We start from the raw sequence: 24,566 nt of genomic DNA on the forward strand, positions 1-24,566 counted from the left end.
TATTACTCAGATTAAATGTCAGGAATTGTGAAAAACTGAGTTTAAATGTATTTGGCTAAGGTGTATGTAAACTTCTGACTTCAACTGTATGCATCTGTTGGTCACAGATACCTTAAAAAAACGGTAGTCAGTATCTGGTGTGACCACCATTTGCCTCATGCAGTGCGACATAAGATAAAGGATTTAATGTATTTTTGTATTGAATACATGTGTCGTGGAAATTACTACCAAGGACTCAGTCAAACTTAAATGAATCATTCTTTACTTTCAGCAAGCTGGAAAGGTTGCAACAAACTTAATGCACCATAGTACACATCGGTCGGGAGCTCTTTCGGGGCAGTCACGTTAGTTCTCTTATATACTGCTTACACAGACAAGTTATATTTGCATGATTTACATTATTCATCATTAACGTTTGGTTCCTGCATGTAACTTATAGAACATATTCTGGGCATTCTGCCAAAAGGTCTGAGGGGATCATGACTGTCTCCCCCTCACATCTATACCCAGCACCTACAGGAACCAATGATGTATGAGACAAGATGTACAATTCAAGGCTCTCTCTTCAGACAACATTTCCCCCACACATGAATATACCCCTACTATTGGTGAAACATTTTATTGTACATTATTTAATGGAAAATATGAGATAATAAAATAAGATACAGCTCTGAACACCTCCTCCCCACCACACACACACACCACTCCAAGACGATTGATACATAGGGATCCAGAGCTGCATATTATGCTACACAGTTTACCATGGTAATCAGACTTAAACTGTTAGAGAATGGGAGACATAACTCTTTGCAATATGTTTTCTATTGAAATGTTATTTAGGAATCTGGAACCGGTGCCAGAGAGAAACGAGATGAAAGAAAACATGTTTGAGCTTTCTGGTGTTGTTTCAGTGACCCTGAATGAGCAAAGCTCTTTCCACATAGACAGGAGTAAGGTTTCTCTTCTGTGTGTATGCGTTGGTGTGTAGTCAGGGTTCCTGATCGACTGAAGCGCTTCCCACAATGATCACATCTATAAGGCTTCTCTCCTGTGTGTATGCGTTGGTGTCTAGTCAGGGCTCCTGATTTATTGAAGCTCAACCCACACTGAACACAGCTATAAGGCTTCTCTCCTGTGTGTATGCGTTGGTGTACAGTCAGGGATCCTGAGTCACTGAAACTCTTCCCACACTGATCACAGTTATAAGGCTTCTCTCCTGTGTGTATTCGTTGGTGTACAGTCAGGGATCCTGAACGATTGAAGCTCTTCCCACACTGAACACAGCTATAAGGCTTCTCTCCTGTGTGTATGAGTTGGTGTGTAGTCAGGGTGGAATCTTGAGTAAAACTCTTCCCACACTGATCACAGCTATAAGGCTTCTCTCCTGTGTGTATGCGTTGGTGTAGAGTCAGGGATCTTGAATGATTGAAACTCTTTCCACACTGATCACAGCTATAAGGCTTCTCTCCTGTGTGTATGCGTTGGTGTATAGTCAGGTATCCTGAATCATTGAAGCTCTTCCCACACTGATCACAGTTATAAGGCTTCTCTCCTGTGTGTATGCGTTGGTGTATAATCAGGGATCCTGAATGATTGAAGCTCTTCCTACACTGATCACAGCTATAAGGCTTCTCTCCTGTGTGTATGCGTTGGTGTCTAGTCAGGGATCCTGAATAATTGAAGCGCTTCCCACACTGATCACAGTTATAAGGCTTCTCTCCTGTGTGTATGCGTTGGTGCATAGTCAGGTGTCCTGATTGATTGAAGCTCTTTCCACACTGATCACATCTATAAGGCTTCTCTCCTGTGTGTATGCGTTGGTGTTTAGTCAGGTTTCCTGAATTATTGAAGCTCTTCCCACACTGATCACAGCTATAAGGCTTCTCTCCTGTGTGTATGCGTTGGTGTATAGTCAGGTATCCTGAATGATTGAAGCTCTTCCCACAATGATCACATCTATAAGGCTTCTCTCCTGTGTGTATGCGTTGGTGTCTAGTCAGGGCTCCTGATTTATTGAAGCTCAACCCACACTGAACACAGCTATAAGGCTTCTCTCCTGTGTGTATTCGTTGGTGTACAGTCAGGGATCCTGAACGATTGAAGCTCTTCCCACACTGAACACAGCTATAAGGCTTCTCTCCTGTGTGTATGAGTTGGTGTGTAGTCAGGGTGGAATCTTGAGTAAAACTCTTCCCACACTGATCACAGCTATAAGGCTTCTCTCCTGTGTGTTTGTGTTGGTGTCTAGTCTGGGCTCCTGACTGATTTAAGTATTTCCCACAATCAAAGCAGTTATAAGGTCCCTCCCCTGAATGAATTCTCAGATTATATTTTAAGGTTTTAGATGCATGCTCTAGAGTGTGAATTTGCTCATGAATTGTCAAGTCTTGTTTAGCAAAACTCTTCCCACAGTCAGAGCAGCAGTGGTGAGGGTTCTTCCCTATACCTCTATGCTGGTGTTTCTTGAGGTGTTCTGGTCTGGAGAGACTCTTCTCTTTCTTGTCAGCATCATGATGTTGTTGAGGCTCCCCAGATGATAAGCCCCTCCCACTAAGAGAGCAACGATTAGGGATGTTCCCTGTGAAACAAAGACATTGAATAGTTTAGGTTTTTCAAATATGGGTCCATAAACAGATGGGTCCTTCCATGTAATTAAGGCCTTTTGCGTCCCTTTCATATTTTTCCAGTAGAAATTGTGCACCAGTATTACATTTTAAATCGTTGACATGCTTTGAAAGAACAATTTCTCTAATGAACCTGTTTACATGGACACATCTGAAATCAGGCTGATGGGACTTTGATAAATGCAGAAAATAGCCACAAAAAAAAAAAACTTTACCACAGCCACTGTTATTTTTTTTAAAGCAATTCGGAAAAATAAGGTTTATGTGCAAACTATTTCTAATCTGCATATTTTCAGTTTTTCCTGAACTCACTGGACTCGGTCAAAAGAAGTTAGCTGGCGCTGCTTGTGTTAGCACATGCAAAAATTAAATACACCTCTATAACTCTGATTAAAGTGTTTCATGTCCTAATCATTCTAAAGATTGATCAGAAAACCAGGTGTTTTTAAAGGCGTATGCTTCCTTCTGTTATGACCTTACACCAATTAAGATCTGCAGAGTAAGGTGTTTACATGACTAATGCCAAACTCAGCCTACTGCCATAATCAGTTTCATAGGAAATTATTAGTGTGCATGTAAAGCACTAGTTATTTTGTTACTTTGACAGTCATTTCTGAACATTATTTATTTCATGTAATTAGTGATTCATTTACATCTGTCCCTCATTTTAAGCTCAACCCATGTTTTAATATAGTGAAACTGTTCCTTACATTTTTGGGCAAAAGAAACATTGAACATTAAATAGTCAAATCATAGAGTAAAAGCAGGTTTCCTGGTTCTAGTCTTATTGATTCTCTGGTGTTTTTTGTAGAAAACTGAGCAAGTGAACCATTTTACCCAGAAATTGATATGGTAGAATAATGTTTTTGTGGAGCTAGCATTCAATTTTCACTCCCCGTGGAACAAAACTAGCTTCCATTACCCCTGTCATGAGCAAATGTATGGCTGATTTAAAGGACTATTTCACCATTGTAAACTAGTGGTTTTGTTGTTCTCAGTAGTCCGCTGTTACTTTATTTAGCACATTGGCACTTCCTACAATATGTATTTTCATATAACCTCTTGAGATGGGAAAACATGTTTTTATGAAGCTGAACATGTGCTCTTCATGAAAGAATGTTAAAATTAGGTGAAATCAAACATTTTTGGGGGGACTACCAAATATTTTCATCAATATATAATTAACCAATTAATTGTTAAAGAAGCAGAGTAATCCACACACCATGGTTTTTACTTAATGAAATCATATCTCCATGTTCCTCTTCTCCTCTCTCAGTTCCACTCTGCCCCGGTGTTTTCCTGCAGTCGACCAGAACCAGCAGTAAAGTACGGAGAGGCGGTCGACTTGGGGACTCCTGGAGGGTGAAGAAACATTTCTGTTGGCCACAAGAAGTATTACAGTTGATCATTAAACCAAATATTGTATTAAATATTCAGTCTGAACCTCTGATTTGGGTGCATCCTTCGAATTTCCCCTTTTACCTGAAATGTTCCCTACAACCCTCAAATCTAAGAGCATTGGATTGGTGGGCATGGGCTAGTTTCCACCATATATCTCATACCAGTCATTTCCTATCAAACAACACGGAAGAGGAGAAGCAAGAGGGATAACTGGGCCCAAGATACGGCTTCTGGCTTATTTGATCAATATACATTTTCGTAACGAGTTGGTTGTTAGGAGTGTATTGGTAAAAGTAGGACACGTCACATCCCGGCAACTTTGAGGGGGGGGGAAAAACACTTTTTATGGGAGTAGTGCCTGGTCGTCACTAGTTACCACAAACCACACCCATTTCTACAATGGATCTTTTTAAATGTGATTTTAACCCTAACCTTAAACACTAACTTTATGCCTAACCCTAAATAAATACAAATACGATATAGACGTTTGACATTGTGGCAACTCGTGAACACGCTTATCTGCCCTCTCATTGGCTATAATGGTCCCACCTGATCTTGCCTCTTCCCGATTGCCTTCCAGCTGCGTTTCAAACTCAACAACCCTCGGCCCTAAACCCTCAGCTCTTGAATTGCGTTTTACATCCGAGTGTACCTTAAAATGTCCCTTGCCCAAGCGAGGGAGAGTGATTATGGGTGAGGCAACGTCCTTGGTGGAAATCTTGAAGTTTAACTTAAAAACAAACAACCTAAAGCTATAAATGTACCTAGTAAGCTAACGTATCTAGCTAGTGTCAAGGAAATATTGGTCCAATAATATTTCTCAGATACCCGAACTTCTGAATTCAAATAGACTTTATTTCAAATTAACAAAGCCGAGCTGGTCCAAGGATCATCTGACTTTTCCAGTCTCAGGACATTCCTTCAATACAGTTTCATCCTTACATAGTCACTCCTCTTTCTGTAAAATACCCTTTGACATTTCACCACCATTATCTTTTTGTCTCACTTCTGACTTATTTACGCCCATCTTAGATTATACTGGTGGCGTCACCATAGTACTAACACACACACACAAAAAATATATATAAATATTTTTAAACTAGGCAAGTCAGTTAAGAACACATTCTTATTTACAATGACGGCCTATGAACAGTGGGTTAACCGCCTTGTTCAGGAAAAGAATGACAGATTTTTATCTTGTCAGCTTGGGGATTCGATCTAGCAATCTTTCGGTTACTGGCCCAACACTTCCTGCCGCCCCATACATACATACATACCTAATACAGGTGCATGTCTAATAGTACTTAATTAATACAAACATAGAGTTGAAGTCGAAAGTTTACATACACTTAGGTTGGAGTCTTTAAAACTCGTTTTCAACCACTCCACAAATTTCTTGTAAACAAACTATAGTTTTGGCAAGTCGGTTAGGACATCTACTTAGTGCATGACACAAGTCATTTTTCCAACAATTGTTTACAGACAGATTATTTCACTGTATCACAATTCCAGTGGGTCAGAAGTTTACATAAACTAAGTTGACTGTGCCTTTAAACAGCTTGGAAAATTACAGAAAATTGTGTCATGGCTTTAGAAGCTTCTGATAGGCTAATTTAAAAAAAAAAAAATTTTATTTCACCTTTATTTAACCAGGTAGGCTAGTTGAGAACAAGATCTCATTTGCAACTGCGACCTGGCCAAGATAAAGCATAGCAGTGTGAACAGACAACAACACAGAGTTACACATGGAGTAAACAATAAACAAGTCAATAACATGGTAGAAAAAAGAGAATCTATATACAATGTGTGCAAAAGGCATGAGGAGGTAGGCAATAAATCAAATAATTACAATTTAGCAGATTAACACTGGAGTGATAAATCATCAGATGATCATGTGCAAGTAGAGATACTGGTGTGCAAAAGAGCAGAAAAGTAAATAAATAAAAGCAGTATGGGGGGTGAGGTAGGTAAATTGGGTGGGCAATATACCGATGGACTATGTACAGCTGCAGCGATCGGTTAGCTGCTCGGATAGCAGATGTTTAAAGTTGTTGAGGGAGATAAAAGTCTCCAACTTCAGAGATTGTTGCAATTCGTTCCAGTCGCAGGCAGCAGAGAACTGGAAGGAAAGGCGTCCAAATTAGGTTTTGGCTTTAGGGATGATCAGTGAGATACACCTGCTGGAGCGCGCCCTATGGGTGGGTGTAGCCATCGTGACCAGTGAACTGAGATAAGGCGGCACTTTACCTAGCATAGCCTTGTAGATGACCTAGAGCCAGTGGGTCTGACGACGAACATGTGGCGAGGGCCAGCCGACTAGGGCATACAGGTCGCAGTGGTGGGTCGTATAAGGTGCTTTAGTAACAAAACGGATGGCACTGTGATAAACTGCATCCAGTTTGCTGAGTAGAGTATTGGAAGCTATTTTGTAGATGACATCGCCGAAGTCGAGGATCGGTAGGATAGTCAGTTTTACTAGGGTAAGTTTGGCGGCGTGAGTGGAGGAGGCTTTGTTGCGAAATAGAAAGCCGACTCTAGATTTGATTTTGGATTGGAGATGTTTGATATGAGTCTGGAAGGAGAGTTTGCAGTCTAGCCAGACACCTAGGTACTTATAGATGTCCACATATTCTAGGACGGAACCGTCCAGGGTGGTGATGCTAGTCGGGCATGCGGGTGCAGGCAGCGAACGGTTGAAAAGCATGCATTTGGTTTTACTAGCGTTTAAGAGCAGTTGGAGGCCACGGAAGGAGTGTTGTATGGCATTGAAGCTCGTTTGGATGTTAAATAGCACAGTGTCCAAGGAAGGGCCAGAAGTATACAGAATAGTGTCGTCTGCGTAGAGGTGGATCAGGGAATCGCCCGCAGCAAGAGCAACATCATTGATATATACAGAGAAAAGATTCGGCCCGAGAATTGATCCCTGAGGTACCCCCATAGAGACTGCCAGAGGACCGGACAGCATGCCCTCCGATTTGACACACTGAACTCTGTCTGCAAAGTAGTTGGTGAACCAGGCAAGGCAGTCATTAGAAAAACCGAGGCTACTGAGTCTGCCGATAAGAATATAGTGATTGACAGAGTCGAAAGCCTTGGCCAGGTCGATGAAGACGGGGGCGGGGCTGTTGGCCAAGGTTGGAGTCGCCAGGAGGAAGGTATGGCCAGCCGTTGAGAAATGCTTGTTGAAGTTTTCGATTATCACGGATTTATCGGTGGTGACCGTGTTGCCTAGCCTCAGTGCAGTGGGCAGCTGGGAGGAGGTGCTCTTGTTCTCCATGGAATTTACAGTATCCCAGAACTTTTTGGAGTTAGAGCTACAGGATGCAAATTTCTGCTTGAAAAAGCTGGCCTTTGCTTTCCTGACTGCGTGTATTGGTTCCTGACTTCCCTGAACAGTTGCATATCGCGGGGGCTCTTCGATGCTATTGCAGTTCGCCACAGGATGTTTTTGTGCTGGTCGAGGGCAGTCAGGTCTGGAGTGAACCAAGGGCTATATCTGTTCTTAGTTCTGCATTTTTTGAACAGAGCATGCTTGTCTAATATGGTGAGGAAGTAACTTTTAAAGAATGACCAAGCATCCTCAACTGACGGGATGAGGTCAATATCCTTCCAGGGTACCCGGGCCAGGTCGATTAGAAAGGCCTGCTCGCAGAAGTGTTTTAGGGAGAGTTTGACAGTGATGAGGTGTGGTCGTTTCACCGCGGACCCGTAGCGGATACAGGCAATGAGGCAGTGATCGCTGAGATCTTGATTGAAGACAGCAGAGGTGTATTTGGAGGGCAAGTTGGTCAGGATAATGTCTATTAGGGTGCCCATGTTTACGGATTTAGGGTTGTACCTGGTGGGTTCCTTGATGATTGACATAATTTGAGTCAATTGAAGGTGTACCTTTGGATGTATTTCAAGGCCAACCTTCAAACTCAATGCCTCTTTGCTTGACATCATGGGAAAATCAACAGAAATCAGCCAAAAACTGTAGAAAATAATTGTGGACCTCCACAAGTCTGGTTCATCCTTGGGAGCAATTTCCAAACTGAAGGTACCACGTTCATCTGTACAAACAATAGTACGCAAGTATAAACACCATGGGACCACGCAGCCGTCATACCGCTCAGGAAGTAGACGCGTTCTGTCTCCTAGAGATGAACGTACTTTGTGAAAAGTGCAAATCAATCCCAGAACAGCAAAGGACCTTGCGAAGATGCTGGGGGAAACAGGTACAAAAGTATCTATATCCACAGTAAAATGAGTCCTATATCAACATAACCTGAAAGGCCGCACAGCAAGGAAGAAGCCACTGCTCCAAAACCGCCATAAAAAAGCCAGACTACGGTTTGCAACTGCACATGGGGACAAAGATCATATTTTGGAGAAATGTCCTTTCGTCTGATGAAACAAAATTAGAATTGTTTGGCCATAATGACCATCGTTATGTTTTGGAGGAAAAAGGGGGAGGCTTGCAAGACGAAGAACTCCATCCCAACCGTGAAGAACAGGGGTCATGTTTTGGCAGCATCATGATTTGGGGGTGCTTTGCTGCAGGAGGGACTGGAGCACTTCACAAAATAGATGGCATCATGAGGCAGGAAAGTTATATGGATATATTGAAACAACATCAAGACATCAGTCAGGATGTTAATGCTTGGACGCAAACTGGTCTTCCAAATGGACAATGACCCCAAGCATACTTCCAAAGTTGTGGCAAAATGGCTTAAGGACAACAAAGTCAAGGTACTGGAGTGGCCATCACAAAGCCCTGATCTCAATCCTATAGAAAATGTGGGCAGAACTGAAAAAGCGTGAGTGTAAACTTCTGACCCACTGGGAATGTGATGAAAGAAATAAAAGCTTAAATAAATCATTCTCTCAACTATTATTCTAACATTTCACATTCTTAAAATAAAGTGGTGATCCTAACTGACCTAAGACAGGGAATTTTTACTAGGATTAAGTGTCAGGAATTGTGAAACTGAGTTTAAATGTATTTGGCTACGGAGTATGAACTTCCGACTTCAACTGTGCCTTCCTAATACAGGTACATGTCTAGTGGTTCCTGTAAATTATTAACTAATGTGCATGTCCAATAGCCTTCACAAGACCAGGCTAATGGTAACTATCAATGATTAACTAATGTGCATGTCCAATAGCCTTCACAAGACCAGGCTAATGGTGCCTATCAATGATTAACTAATGTGCATGTCCAATAGCCTTCACAAGACCAGGCTAATGGTGCCTATCAATGATTAACTAATGTGCATGTCCAATAGCCTTCACAAGACCAGGCTAATGGTGCCTATCAATGATTAACTAATGTGCATGTCCAATAGCCTTCACAAGACCAGGCTAATGGTGCCTATCAATGATTAACTAATGTGCATGTCCAATAGCCTTCACAAGACCAGGCTAATGGTAACTATCAATGATTAACTAATGTGCATGTCCAATAGCCTTCACAAGACCAGGCTAATGGTGCCTATCAATGATTAACTAATGTGCATGTCCAATAGCCTTCACAAGACCAGACATGACCCAGAATGGTTAAGCCTGTATTGACCCAGCTTGCACATAGGTTCTGGTTACACATATACTAATGGTTAACTCCATATCGATTCTGCTGACTACTTCTACGAAAACAGTATAGGTACTCGAAAATCCCCAACACTAGCACTCCTGTCAGGTAGCCAGCTACAGTTACCCATAGCTGGCTAGCTAGTTTTATAGTTTGGTCATTTATTCCAATACATTTCAGAATTGCACTCCTCACTACGAAACTAAGCCAATTTAGGAACACTAATATATATATATAATTTGCAAGCTAGCTTCATGTTTACTGAGATACCAAACATGCAGGTTGTTGATTAAATTTGACACTTCGCGGCCACCAGAGTTTGACATGTGACTACAGTTTGCAATGAATTGTGGGTCATATCAACCCATCAAGTGACCAAAGTTGTTCACTCGTTCCTTCAAGCTAAATCGAGGGCCAACGTTAGGGAATTAGACCTCCCTTAAGATGGCAATCAAACTGCATCCGGTTTCAACGGGGATACCCCCGAGGGAAAAACAACGTGTTTGGAATGTAGCCATTTATTTTCTTTACTAGAACGGCCACTTGAATATCTGGTTAAATAATGGCTAATATATAAGAAATCAGTGAAGGAATGTGAACATTTGCACACTTCGGGAGGAAGGAGAGAATTATGTCATAGTCACAGATTCCTAAACATGATTGTATGAACTGCCTTAATTTTGCTGGACCCCAGGAAGAGCAGCTGCTGCCTTGGCAGCTAATGGGGATCCATAATAAATACTGTAATGAAACAAGCTGGGAGCAGGTCTCGAACCCTCGACCTTCTAGCCCGAAGTCCAGCCCGCTATCGACTGTGCCGCAAAAGCATGCTCTAGCTGCAGTGTCGGTATCCGTGCTTATAAATCCAGGGTGGTTACAATACAAATTATATAGTTGTAGGCAACTTTTAAAAAATGTATTTACTTTAACTAGGCAAGTCCGTTAAGAAGAAATTCTTATTTAGAATGACGGCCTATGAACAACGGATTAACAGCCTTTTTCAGGGACAGAACGACAGATGTTTACCTTGTCAGCTCGGCGATTCTAACCACTAGGCTACCTGCCGCCCAAAACAGAACACAGGTATGTGGAGGTTCAAAGATGATGAAAACTAGGCCTAGACATTTTATACAACACAGCGGGCATATAATGTTAAAACCAGACTTACCCGATCCATTGTGGAAGCTACTGTTTCTTTGTATGATATGAACTGCTGTCCTCGTCAACAATTTGCTGTTGTCTTGTTCTTCTTTAAGGTTTTATGGCAGACTACACCTACTGGCGTATTGCCGCCACCTACTGTACGGCGGGTGAACGAAAAATATAAATATCCATCCAAATAGTTTTTATCGTAGGTAAAGAATTCATGCAGGACATCTCTCCATAATTGTGTCAAATCTTCATGAATTTGTTCCATTATAAATCTACTGATGTCTTGCCACAGATTCTTAACATGAATACCATTAAAAAAGATGCAACACTGTTTCTGGGTGGTCATTACAATTGGTACAATTTAAATGTATCTATTTTTTAACTTCTTCATATAGTGGTTGGCAGGTTAATATGAATGAATAATTTTATAATAAACTTCCTATATTGTGTTAGTAAGTACATATTTTTTATTTTACCTTTATTTAACTAGGCAAATCAGTTAAGAACAAATTCTTATTTTCAATGACAGCCTAGGAACAGTGGGTTAACTGCCTGTTCAGGAGCAGAACGACAGATGTGTACCTTGTCAGCTTGGGGATTTGAACTTGCAACCTTTCAGTTACTAGTCCAAAGCTCTAACCACTAAGCTACCTGCCTCCCCATTGTAACACGTAAATTGACTGAGAACACATTCTAATTCATAGCAACGACCTGGGGAATAGTTACAGGGGAGGGAAGAGGGGATGAATCAGCCAATTGGAAGATGGAAATGATTAGTTGGGCATGATGGGTTGAGGGCCAGATTGGGAATTTAGATCTTTAGTGACCACAGAGAGTCAAGGACACCTGTTTAACGTCCCATCTGAAAGACAGCACCTTACACAGGGTAATGTCCCCAATCACTGCCCTGGGCAGTGGGGGAAAAAAATTCAGACCAGAGGAAGAGTGCTTCCTAGTGGCCCTCCAACAGCATCTGGTCTCCCATCAAGTGACCAACCAGGACTAACCCTATTTAGCTTCAGAAGCAAGCCAGCAGTGGGATGCAGGTTGGTATGCTGCTAGTTAAATGGTAAGAAGATTGTAACCAGCATCACGCTGCTGCTCCCTCACTAGCTCGCAAGGAGATCAGATCTCAGATTCTCTGTCTTGCAAACACACGTGACATCCCTCTTAAACTATTAACAATCTCTGCCACCAAAAAGCGAGCTTCGTGCGGCTTGGGGGTATTTCCAGTTCAGGAGTGAGTTTAAAGAACACAACTCAATACAAGAGCACACACAGTACAAGTGAAGTTTAAAACAGTAATTTATTTACAAATACTTACAAATAACAGTGAGAGTCTCTTCAGGAGAGTAGAGATTCTTGTGTTTTTTTTATTTTTTTTATTTCACCTTTATTTAACCAGGTAAGCTAGTTGAGAACAAGTTCTCATTTACAATTGCGACCTGGCCAAGATAAAGCAAAGCAGTGCGACACAAACAACAACACAGAGTTACACATGGAATAAACAAGCGTACAGTCAATAACACAATAGAAAAAAAAGAAAGTCTGGCGTGACGAGGTAAGGCAATAAATAGGCCATAGTAGCGAAGTAACTACAATTTAGCAAATTAACACTGGAGTGATAGATGAGCAGATGAAGATGTGCAAGTAGAAATACTGGTGTGCAAAAGAGCAGAAAAGTAAATAAAAACAATATGGGGATGAGGTAGGTGCATTGGGTGGGCTATTGCAGCCTTCTACAGCACAGGAGTATCTGCCTGCATCCTCTTTACTGACTGGGTCTAGGATCAGGGAGTTTTCTTGAGTCTTTGAGTTGGTGAGATGTTTTTAGTTCTTGTACCAGAAGTAGGTGGGGTTCAGTTAGAGTACAGGTGGTGCTACAGGTCAGTGTCAGATTCCCTTTCTCTGTGGCTGGAGTCACCTTCACCTGCAGACCTGAAATTAGGTGTAGAAACATCACTTTGTCAGTACTCTGTGCCATAGACGAAGACTCCATATCTTAAACTGTTTGTGTAATATTACCTGTATTAGTAGTTGTAGAAGTAGTAGATATTATATATTACCTGTGACATTCAGAGTTGTTACAGGGAAGCTGTACCCCCATTCTCTAAATTCTGTTATAAATCTGAACTTGTACTCAGCAGAATCGTTCTCTCTTAGGTCTGTGATTTTCAGGGTGCAGTCCTTCTCTTGAATCGCAAGGTCTTTTTTGGGGGCCTTAAGGTACTCAGCACGATCTGCATGCTCTGTGTCCAAGTTCAGGGCTTTAAGCACTTCATCACGTTTCTCTGAATATACTAGTTTGCTTTTAAAACGTCATGAATATTTGGGTGTCTATATGTGCAGGGCAGTTCCACTGTTGAGCCCTTCAAAGCACAGATACTCTGATGGGTGTAAGTCACGTTGAAACAGTTCTGACCAAAAACAACAAACAATTGGAGGTCCATCAATTAGTTACAGTAGTTCCACTGTACTGTAAATAAACACTGACTAAAGTTATATCTGTAATAGTATCCATTGTTGCATTGGGTCATCTTAGATTTTTTTTAAACACTCACACACAGCAGGAGAAAGGAGACCCTCAAAGCCTTTCACAGGAGTAGCTGTCTGAATGATATCTCTTAGCTGACAATGTGGACTTGGATAACCATGCTAGACGTTGTCCATTCTTGTAAAAAACCACCAAATGTAGGTGGGGTTGTCACTCAGAGGACAGCTGGTGCTACAGGTCAGTGTTACTTTCTGTTCAAACAATGTGTTGATGGGAGACACCATCACCTGGCTTTTTTTGTCCACACTTTATTGCCGTAGTTGCTGAGTTGAGTGTGAATGGAAACCATAGAGAAGTGTCAATCAGTGAGATGTGAGAGACAATTACTAAAGTGACATGGGGACGCCTAACACTGAACACACCAGAATAACACTAAGAAGCATCTTGAATTGTTTGTAGGTTGAACAACCCAGAGAAAAAGGGCAACCACCTGTGATTGCTTTATGCCTCTCTCTAATGTCAATATGCCTTGTCTACTACTGTCTTGGCTAGTTCTTATTGTTTTATTTCACTGTAGAGCCCTCAGTCCCGCTCAAAATGCCTTACATAGCTCTTTTGGCCAACCCCACACACATGTAGAGACCTCACCTGGCTTAACTGGTGCCTCCAGAGACGAAACCTCTCTCATCGTCACTCAATGCCTAGGTTTACCTCCAATGTACTCACATCCTACCATACCATTGTCTGTACATTATGCCCTGAATCTATTCTACCACTCCCAGAAATCTGCTCCTTTTATTCTCTGTCCCCAACGCACTAGACGACCAGTTCTTATAGCCTTTAGCCGTACCCTTATCCTACTCCTCCTCTGTTCTTCTGGTGATGTAGAGGTTAACCCAGGCCCTGTTGCCCCCAGTTCCACTCCTATTCCCCAGGTGCTCTCATTTGTTGATTTCTGTAACCGTAAAAGCTTTGAAAGCCTTGATTTCATGCATGTTAAGCCTCCTCCCCAAGATTTTTTTTCACTGCTTTAGCACACTGCGCCAACCCTGATGTTCTAGCTGTGTCTGAATCCTGGCTTAGGAAGGCCACCAAAAATTCTGAAATTTCCATCCCCAACTACAACATTTTCTGCCAAGATAGAACTGCCAAAGGGGGTGGAGTTGCAATCTACTGCAGAGACAGCCTGCAGAGTTCTGTCATGCTATCCAGGTCTGTGCCCAAACAGTTCGAGCTTTTAAAAATCCACCTTTCCATAAATAAGTCTCACTGTTGCCACTTGTTATAGACCCCCCTTAGCCCCCAGCTGTGCCCTGGACACCATATGAGAATTAATTGCCCCACATTTATCTTCAGAGTTTGTACTGTTAGGTGTCCTAAACTGGGATATGCTTAACAACCCCGGCCGTCCTACAATCTAAGCTAGATTCTTCAGATCTGTTAAATTCTCATAATCATGACTATAGTATTGATACATGGGACCCTGTCATTATCACAATATATGGTTTATCACTAAATCTATCAAACACAATTTTTCAAGATATACAAGTCAAGAGTACTTACAGAGTGAAGTGAAGGAGGGAGGTCTTGTAAGTCAACTGACTGGCAGTGCATAGAAACAGGAAGTGTGAGTTCTGTGGTTGACTCATATTTAAGTAGTCAGGACACAAGTATCTTATACAGACATTCCTTTTCCTTCCTCTTTAAGTCATTAACATGCATGACGCAGCTTACTTATAATAATTACAATAAGACATGGAACTTACATAGCACATTTCAAAGACCTGAAGACACTTGATGCAACATGACTAATGATGTCACATGGGCCTACAGATCTGTGCCCCAGTTAACAGTGTAGATGACTATATATTGAACAGCAACAGAGAGGAGAAAGATGGTAATTATTATGTAGATTACACCTATGTCAAGTTGTGCTACCGCTTTAATAAAGACAACCTATTTATATCAACTGTTTATTATTAAATTTCCCACATTTTTAGACAATCCAATATGCTGTCTCCATTTAGAACAGAAAGAAACAAAAATGACCACAGTCATTCTTATTATTTTTTTCTTTAACCTTTATTTAACTAGGCAAGTCAGTCATCAATCATCAAGCTTGGTAAGAGATCATTTATTAATAAATCTTAAGGCTAGGGGGCAGTATTCGGAAGTTCGGATGACTGACGTGCCCAAAGTAAACTGCCTGTTACTCAGGCCCAGAAGCCTATGCATATAATTGGTGGCATTGGATAGAAAACACTCGGAAGTTTCTAAAACTGTTAAAATAATGTCTGTGAGTATAACAGAACTGATATGGCAGGCGAAAACCCGAGGAGAATCCATCCAGATTTTTTTTTGTTGAGGTCTCAGCCCATTCAAATGCTTGTCTATGGGATATTCAAAGGAATTCCTCCCAGATTGCAGTTCCTATGGCTTCCACTAGATGTCAACAGTCTTTAGAAAGGGTTTCAAGCTTGTTTTTGAAAAATGAGTTAGTAGTTGTAGTTTTTCAAGGTGGCTCTCATTTGGACTGTAGTCTTGTGGCGCGTGTGAATGAGGGCACGCACTTTATTATTTATCTCCGGTATTGAACATACTACATTCCGTCTTAAATTTTATCGTTTATTTACATTTACATAGGGTACCTGACGATTCATTAGAAACGTTGTTTGACTTGTTTGGACGAAGTTTACCGGTAACTTTTGTGATTCCTTTGTCTGCATGTTGAACGAGTGGAACGGGTGGATTACTGAATCAAATGCGCCAAATAAACAGATTTTTTGGGGATATAAAGACAGACTTTATTGAACAAAACAACCATTTGTTGTGTAGCTGGGACCCTTGGGATTGCAAACAGAGGAAGATCTTCAAAAGGCAAGTGATTTATTTTATCGCTATTTCTGATTTTTGTGACGCCTCTGCTGGTTTGGAAAATGTTTTTAATGCTGGTGTATGCGGGGCGCTGTCCTCAGATAATCGCATGGTATGATTTCGCCATAAAGTATTTTTGAAATCTGACAACGCGGTTGGATTAACAAGAAGTTAACCTTTTAAACGATGTAAGACACTTGTATTTTCATGAATGTTTAATATTACGATTTTTGTATTTTGAATTTTGCGCTCTGCAATTTCACCAGATGTTGTCGTAGTGGAACGCTAGCAGGACACTGCGCCGTAAAACATTCAGGATACCTCTTTCTGGTTTCCTTGACTTCAGGGTTTTTACACAGTGTTGTGTTTTTTCGTGTAGCACTCCTCACAAGCCGTTTGGTGTTTGTTTTGTTTGTTTGTTGGTGAGATGAAACTGATAAAACTCAAAGGTATTATTGTACGTCAGAATTGCAACACAAGATTTGTTCAAGTCTAAAATGTTAGTCCGTAATCGTAACATGGTGTTTGTATGTTCACATATGAAATTTGGGAGTTTTATTAGTCAGTATGGCAATGTAATGTTATTGATCTGTCGGATTCCCTAGCTAATACCCTACTTCCTAAGGCACTGCACCTCAGTGCTAGAGGGGTCACTACAGACACCCTGGTTCGAATCCAAACTGTATCACACCCGGCCATGATTGGGAGTCCCATAGGGCGGCGCACAATTGGCACAGCGTCGTCTGGGTTTGGCCGGTGTCGGCCGTCATTGTAATTAATCATTTGTTCTTAACTGACTTTCTGAGTAAAAAAAAAGGTTAAAGTAAAAAAATGTTTCACACTGACACAGTAATAAACAGCTCTAATGTTACAGGCTTCACTGTTATGGTGCACACCGGTTTCTTCATCCAGCTCCCACACACACCTGCGGAATTTCTGTCAGACACCTGCCTGAACTGGTCCCAAACACAACCGCAGTCTAGATCAAAGGTAATTCAGTTACAAATATTGTGTTGCAAATTTAACCAATAGCAATGCTATTTTAGGCATATGTGACGCAGCTCACTTGCCAGCCATGGTCCCAGCAATTGTATGCCCTATAGGCAATATCAAATGCGCAAAAAATAACTTAAGAAATAGGTTAAATTAGCAGGGACGCTCACATGGCCCTTATATTGTATTACAGGGCTATATCAGCCAGTATGCTAGATGTAGTTTGAAGAGAGCAGAGTTGGAGAGACTTGCACTTTCTCTTGAGCTGTTGTTACAGCCTACCTTTTAGGAGTGGGAAGATCTTTAGACGGAGAAATAAAGGGTGATCAAGATTTAGGCCTATTTCTAGTTAATATAGTAAACTACAATCATAGGCCTATTTAGGAAGTGCATTTCCTTGGAAAGATAACTGCCCCGTGCTTCTTCGCCCATGCATAGTTTATAGCCTATGAGACAACACGCAACTGATCTCGCAGGTATGGCTACTGAACCGGAAGCAGCAAGAATGATGACAGCGACACTTGCTACGTGTTGTGTAGTCCTATAGGATATAGCCTACGTTTTAAGAGGACGATTTGCAGACAAAGACAAATAAATGGGTAATCAATATTATTAATAATGAAAATGCGCAACACTCGCTCACCATAGTAGCCTAACCTACAGAGCATTCAGGAAAGTATTCAGACTAGCCAGCCCAAGCCCATTCGATATAGAGGATGTATTAATAAAGACAGTCAAAAGTCTTTGAATTATTTCAAGAGTTGTTCATTTGTTAGGCTATTTCCTTTCTAGCCCCGGGGTTCCGCTAGCGGAACACCCACAACATTCCACTGAAAAGGCAGCGCGCGAAATTCAAAGATATTTTTTTAGAAATATGTAACTTTCACACATTAACAAGTCCAATACAGCAAATGAAAGATAAACATCTTGTTAATCTACCCATGGTGTCCGATTTCAAAAATGATTTACAGTGAAAGCACAACATATGATTATGTTAAGTCAGAGCCAAGTCACAAACACACACAGCCATTTTTTCAGACAACAATAGGAGTTAGAAAAAGTAGAAATATAGTTAAAATGAATCACTAACCTTCGATTATCTTCATCAGATGACAGTCATAGGACATCATGTTATACATGTATTGTGTGTTTTGTTCGATAATGTGCATATATATATAAAAACAAATCTCAGTTTACATTGGCGCGTTACATGCAGTAATGTTGTGATTCCAAAACATCCGGTGATTTTGCAGAAATACTTATAATAAACATTGATAAAAGATGCAAGTGTTATTCACAGAATTAAAGATAAACTTATCCTCTATGCAACCGCTTTGTCAGATTTTTTTAAAAACTTTACGGAAAAATAATAATCTGAGAACTGCGCTCAGAGCACAATCCAGCCAAAGAAATAGCCGCCATTTTGGCGTCAACAGAAGCTACAAAAACACTATAAATATTCACTTACCTTCGAATAACTTCATCAGAAGGCACTCCCAGGATTCCCAGTTCGACAATAAATGACTGATTTGTTCCATAAAGCCCATCATTTAGCCACTTGTTGTTAGCATGTTCAGCCCAGTAATCCATTTTCATGACGCACGAGCAATCCCTCCAGACAAAAACTCAAAAAGTTCCGTTACAGGTCGTAGAAACAAGTCAAATGATGTATGCAATCCATATTTAGGATGTTTTTAACATTAATCATCAATAAGGATCCAACCGGAGAATTTCATTGTCTGAAGAAAGAGCATTGGAACGAGAGCATACTCTCTCGTGACCGCGCACAATGAGACTGAAAATTTCTGAAGACCACTCAGTAAAATAGCTCCTATGAGCCCCTCCTTTATAGTAGAATCATATAACCAAAATCTAAAGACGGTGACATCTAGTGGAAGCCCTAGGAAGTGTTTTCACATCCATAACTAAAAGGGGTATCATTTGGCACTGTTTTGAAAATCGAGTTCTCACTTCCTGTTTATATTTCTTCTCAGGTTTTTGTCTGCCATATGAGTTCTGTTTTACTTACAGACATAATTCAAACAGTTTTAGAAACTTCAGAGTGTTTTCTATACAATAATAATAATAATATGCATGTATTACCTTCTGGGACAGAGTAGGAGGAAATTCCGTTTGGGCACGCAATTTGTCCAAAAGTGAAAATGCTGCCCCACTGTCCCGAACAGGTTTTAAAGGTGCAACACAATATTTATTATTGAATTACCTTTGGTCTAGTTCAGTCTTATTAATCACAACATTTTTGGGGGAATCTATTAATTGTATCATTTATTTTTATAGCCATGTGATGCTACAGTGGTGGTCATGCAACCTAATGAATCACATTTTTTCCAGTATTTGGGAGCACGGACTGTAGGCCTTATATTAGGAATTTTGACTGTTGTATTTGTGAATTCCACTCTGTATGTAGGCTTGTTATAGCCTTTAAGTATATATGTTATATTTATTAAGTCTAGGCTATAACCTGTCCTGAGTTAAATAGCCAAGGGGTCCCAAATGGTTACAACTATCTATAGCCTATTCTTATTGCCTGATCTGTTTTCCCTACCAGCCACTTCATGTGCTTCTTAAACTATTTTGTTTAAAATGTATTTAGAGGCTATATTTAGAGGCCAGTGAGCTAGGGTCTCTTTTTATATTTAACCTTTATTTAACTAGGCAAGTCAGTTAAGAACAAATTCTTATTTACAATGGCGGCCTACTTCGGCCTCCCCTAACACGGACAACGCTGGGCCAATTGTGCGCCGCCCTGTTGGGACTCCCAATCACAGCCGGATGTGATACACCCTGGATTCAAACCAGGTACTATAGTGACACCTCTTGCACTGAGATGCAGTGCCTTAGACCTCTGCGCCACTCGGGAGCCCAAATGGAGGCCTATAATAAAAACTGTTATGAAACACAAATAGAGTTCTATAATTATCCCGCAAGACACCAGTACCCACAATGATAGCCTAAGTTGAAGGCCTATTTTTTTATATTTGGATCGGCCTAAATTAAGCATTTAATTATTAAAGTGATAGGCTAAATAACTTTGGAAATGTAGATAATTTTGAATACACACATGGATTTCAATAAACAAACAGATCAAACTGTTCTATTCTCTTTGATTTAGTTCCTATTGTAACTCAGACAAGTGACAGAATGGATGATATACTGACTCACTGAACTGAATGAAGGATGAATTAAATGTTCACATATGTTGGAATGATGAGTTGCACGCATCATGCATGCTCTGCACTTTATTTGGCTAGTAGGCAAATAGGTCTACATTAGGGTATAATGACTCTATGGCTACATGCCTCCAGAAGGGCGTCTTCTGAGGCTGAGGGGTGCTTTTACTAAGGCGCGTGGTGCTGCATGGAGATCACAAGCTCTTCAACTGGGCAGCAGTGTCACAATGGAGGGAACAGCCTATAGGGAGTCTACCTAAGACCACTGCAACAGTTATTGTAAAGTGTGGGAATAAGCTGATGCCAGACTTAGCCTACATTTAACCTCTCCCTTATTCATTTCAAAGTCCATATGTTCATGCCCCGATTCATATAAATCATGTCAAATTATTTTAAATTCATATTAACCCCTCATACAGAATATGCTTTGGCAAGATTTTGAGTGATGAAATACCTTTCAAAATATTCTATCACTAAATATTATGAATGACAAAGACTCCAGTGGTCACACAGAGAATTTGGAAAGTATTCAAACCCCTTGACTTCTTCCACATTTTGTTATGTTACATAAAATGAAGTCAATTAAACATTTTCCTTATCAATCTACCCACAATACCCCATAATGACAAAGCAAAAAAAGGTTTCAAGAAATAGTTTTAAAAAAAACTTTAAAAAAAAACTGAAATACCTTATTTACATAAGTATTCAGACCCTTTGCTATGAGACTTGAAATTGAGCTCAGCTGCATCCTGTTTCCATTGATCATTCTTGAGATGTTTCTAAAACTTGATTGGAGTTCACCTGTGGTAAATTAAATTGATTGGACATGATTTGGAAAGGCACACACCTGTCTATATAAGGTCCCACAGTTTACTGTGCATGTCAGAGCAAAAATCAAGCCATGGGGTCGAAGGAATTGTCTGTAGAGCCTCGAGACAGGATTCTGTCGAGGCACAGATCTGGGAAAGGGAACCAAAAAATGTCTGTAGCATTGAAGGTGCCCAACAACACAGCGGCCTCCATCATTCTTAAATGGAAGAAATTTGGAACCACCAAGACTCTTCCTAGAGCTGGCCCCCCGGCCAAACTAAACAATCAGGGGAGAAGGGCCTTGGTCAGGGAGGTGACCAAGAACCCGATGGTCACTCTCACAGAGCTCCAGAGTTCCTCTGTGGAGATCGGAGAACCTTCCAGAAGGACAACCATCTCTGCAGCACTCCACCAATCAATCCTTTATGGTAGAGTGGCCAGACGGAAGCCACTCCTCAGTAAAAGGCACATCAGCCGCTTGGAGTTTGCCAAGAGGCATCAAAATGACTCTGACCATGAGAAACAAGATTCTCTGGTTTGATGAAACCAAGATTGAACTCTTTGGCCTGAATGCCAAGCATCACTTCTGGAAGAAATCTGGCACCATCCCTACAGTGAAGTATGGTGGTGGCAGCATCATGCTATGGGGATGTTTTTCAGTGGCAGGGATTGGGAGACTAGTCAGAGAGATTCTTGATGAAAACCTGCTCCAGAGCGCTCAGGGCCTCAGACTGGGGCGAAGGTTCACCTTCCAACAGGACAACAACCCTAAGCACACAGCCAAGACAACGTAGGAGTGGCTTTGGGACATGTCTCTGAATGTCCTTGAGGGGCCCAGCCAGATCTCGGACTTGAACCCGATCGAACATCTCTGGAGAGAACTGAAAATAGCTGTGCAGCGACTTTCCCCATCCAACCTGACAGATTTTGAGAGGATCTACAGAGAAGAATGGAAGAAACTTCCCAAATACAGGTGTGCCAAGCTTGTAGCGTCATACCCAAGAAGACTCGAGGCTGTAATCGCTGCCAAACGTGCTTCAACAAAGTACTGAGTAAAGGGTCTGAATACTTATGTAATTGTGATATTTCATTTTATTTTGAATACATTTGCCAAAATGTCTAAAAAAACAGGTATTTTTCATTGTCATTATGGGGTACTGTGTGTAGATTGATGAGACATAACAATATATTTAATCAATTTTAGAATTAAGTTGTAATGTAACAACATTTTGAAAAAGTCAAGGGGTCTGAATACTTTCCAAATGCACTGTACATAATTCATAGATTCACCAAACATAGAATAACAATCAATGTTTCATTATTCCTGGTATATACTACTGGCTGTGATTGTGGGCATTATAACGTAAATTTCTAATTCAATATTGCCCCATTCCCATTCTCTGGGCCCTGTCTGCAATCGTAGCCGTTAACCAAAACGTTATTTTGATGAATTTATTCATACTATTTCATCCTTCCACAAAATATAGTCCCAACACAAATCTAGGGTTGCTACCCAAGCCGGCTGTTCGTTCGTTCTATCGGTTCGGTTGCTGGAAAGACTGCAAACTAGCTGCACTTCGTTTCATTTCACCTTTTTCAATTGACATTTCTTTGTATATATCCATAAAATGATGCCAGCTGATTAATGATTTCGACTGTCTGAGAAACGCTGTCTGTCAGTCTCATCCCGACTCCCAACACGGACATTACTATGGGACAGTTGGAGATTGTTTCAATATTCAAATTCAATGTTGCTATTGTCAGAGAGACAGACAGCAAGGTTTATACAAATCTCTGCTGTTGACAACTAAATGTTAGTCTAAAAGAAATACGAGATAATGTCTAGATGCTTTTTATAGTGGAGATCAAATTTATAACGTGCCTGGCTGGGCTGATGAGAGAGTGGATTGCGCAGTCAGATTGAACACAGTAAATATGCATTGTAAGGTTATAGATTTAGCAGGTGTAATTTGCGGAACAGAAACCGTCTGGAATGCTGTTTTAGCCAATCAGCATTCACTATTAGACCCACCCGTTGTATAACGTTTGATAAGGTGCATGCATGGGGATGTCCACGTCACCCAGATATATGCCCTTACTGTAGAGAAACACCTAGCAGACTGGAACTTCACTGTTGTAGGCATAATACAGCTAGTGGTATCTAGACTCACGCTGGCAAACAAATCCATTATATTAGCTACCTAAATGTGAAGTTAACTTAGCTGAGGAGTAATAGAGAATGGAGAGTTTTGGCTATTAAATAAACACACAACAGCATGGCATATTTATATAGTGGATGATATATATATATATTATTTACATTTTTTAAATGTAACCCTTATTTAACTTGGCAAGTTAGTTAAGAACAAATTCCTATTTACAATGACAGCCTACCCTGGCCAAATCCAGACAACGCTGGGCCATTTGTGCACCGCCCTATGGGACTCCCAATCCCGTCTGGATGTGATAAAGCCTGGAATTGAACCAGGGACTGTAGTGATGCCTCGTGCACTGAGATGCAGTGCGCCAATTGGGAGCCCTAGGCCTAGCCTAAATCATATTTACTTTCTATTTTGCAGCTCAGGCGGTTATTCTAGACAATGCTCTTCTGTGTCTTTATAGTATCATTCTAACACAAGTAATTTGCTGAAGGCCCTAGACTTTTATTTTGGAAATGATACCGCAAAGCAACTAAAGTCTGGGCTGGAATTGCTTGATTGACTGGCTAACTTTGACTAGCTACATTCCTGACAAAAGTTTGTAAGTATAACAAATATCTGTAACCGAGTAAAAGGATACATAAAGTAAGAATTCAACATGTAAATGTTCATTCATAGTCATAACATAGGGTTTTGTACGTTTACAGATCTAATTTAACAGTTATGTTTTCATGCATTACTTTTCTTACAATCTTAACAATTTACGTATGGATTTTCTTACACTAAACATGTGTGGTTCAACAAGGGTTCTTCTACGATCCTTAAAGTTCTCAAAAGAACCTTAGGGTTCTTGGCACTCAAAATGCCCCCCAAAAGGTTATTCCAAGAACCCCATAGGAGGTGGGGTTCATCGAGGAACCTCTTAAGTTGGTGGGGGTTCTTGCAGGACCTTAACTGCCCAACTGAAACACTTGGATTTGAATTTGAAAGGACAGACGGTGCAGGCACTTAACTGACAAATGTAAAGATCTCAATGTAAGGTTGTAAAGGCCGTCGGAAGAAGTGGGCCAAGGTGCAGCGTCGTACGTGTTGCCAAGATACTGTTGGAATCGGCTAAACTTTGAACATTGAGATATTAAATAAATGATAGAGACAAAGCCTTGAATAGAAAGAGTTTGTAAAAATACAGAAGGCTTTGGAATGTGTTTGATGGAGGAGAGCGATGTGTTGATACAGGGGAGACAGATAGACATCTGTGTATTAGAAGAAAGAGGGGTTGAGGTCGGGAGAGAGTAATAA

The 24,566-nt window shown here is 40.8% G+C and overlaps 1 protein-coding gene across 4 annotated transcripts in view; it reads right to left on the reverse strand.

The window, feature by feature from the left end:
• LOC120032417 (zinc finger protein 883-like) overlaps positions 1–24,566 on the reverse strand; it is a 74,046-nt gene that overhangs the window by 14,654 nt on the left and 34,826 nt on the right. The window contains exons 1-2 of one of the 4 annotated variants that reach the window (XM_038978518.1): positions 10,763–10,867; positions 3,847–3,979 (exon numbers count right to left, since the gene is read on the reverse strand). In XM_038978518.1, the coding sequence (XP_038834446.1) occupies positions 3,847–3,979; positions 10,763–10,771 (142 nt within the window). In that variant the 5' untranslated portion in view covers positions 10,772–10,867. The other 3 variants (XM_038978516.1, XM_038978519.1, XM_038978521.1) reach the window with 3 other exon arrangements.

Source organism: Salvelinus namaycush, chromosome 39 (genome assembly GCF_016432855.1).
Source record: "Salvelinus namaycush isolate Seneca chromosome 39, SaNama_1.0, whole genome shotgun sequence".
In the NCBI taxonomy this organism is placed as follows: Eukaryota; Metazoa; Chordata; class Actinopteri; order Salmoniformes; family Salmonidae; genus Salvelinus; species Salvelinus namaycush.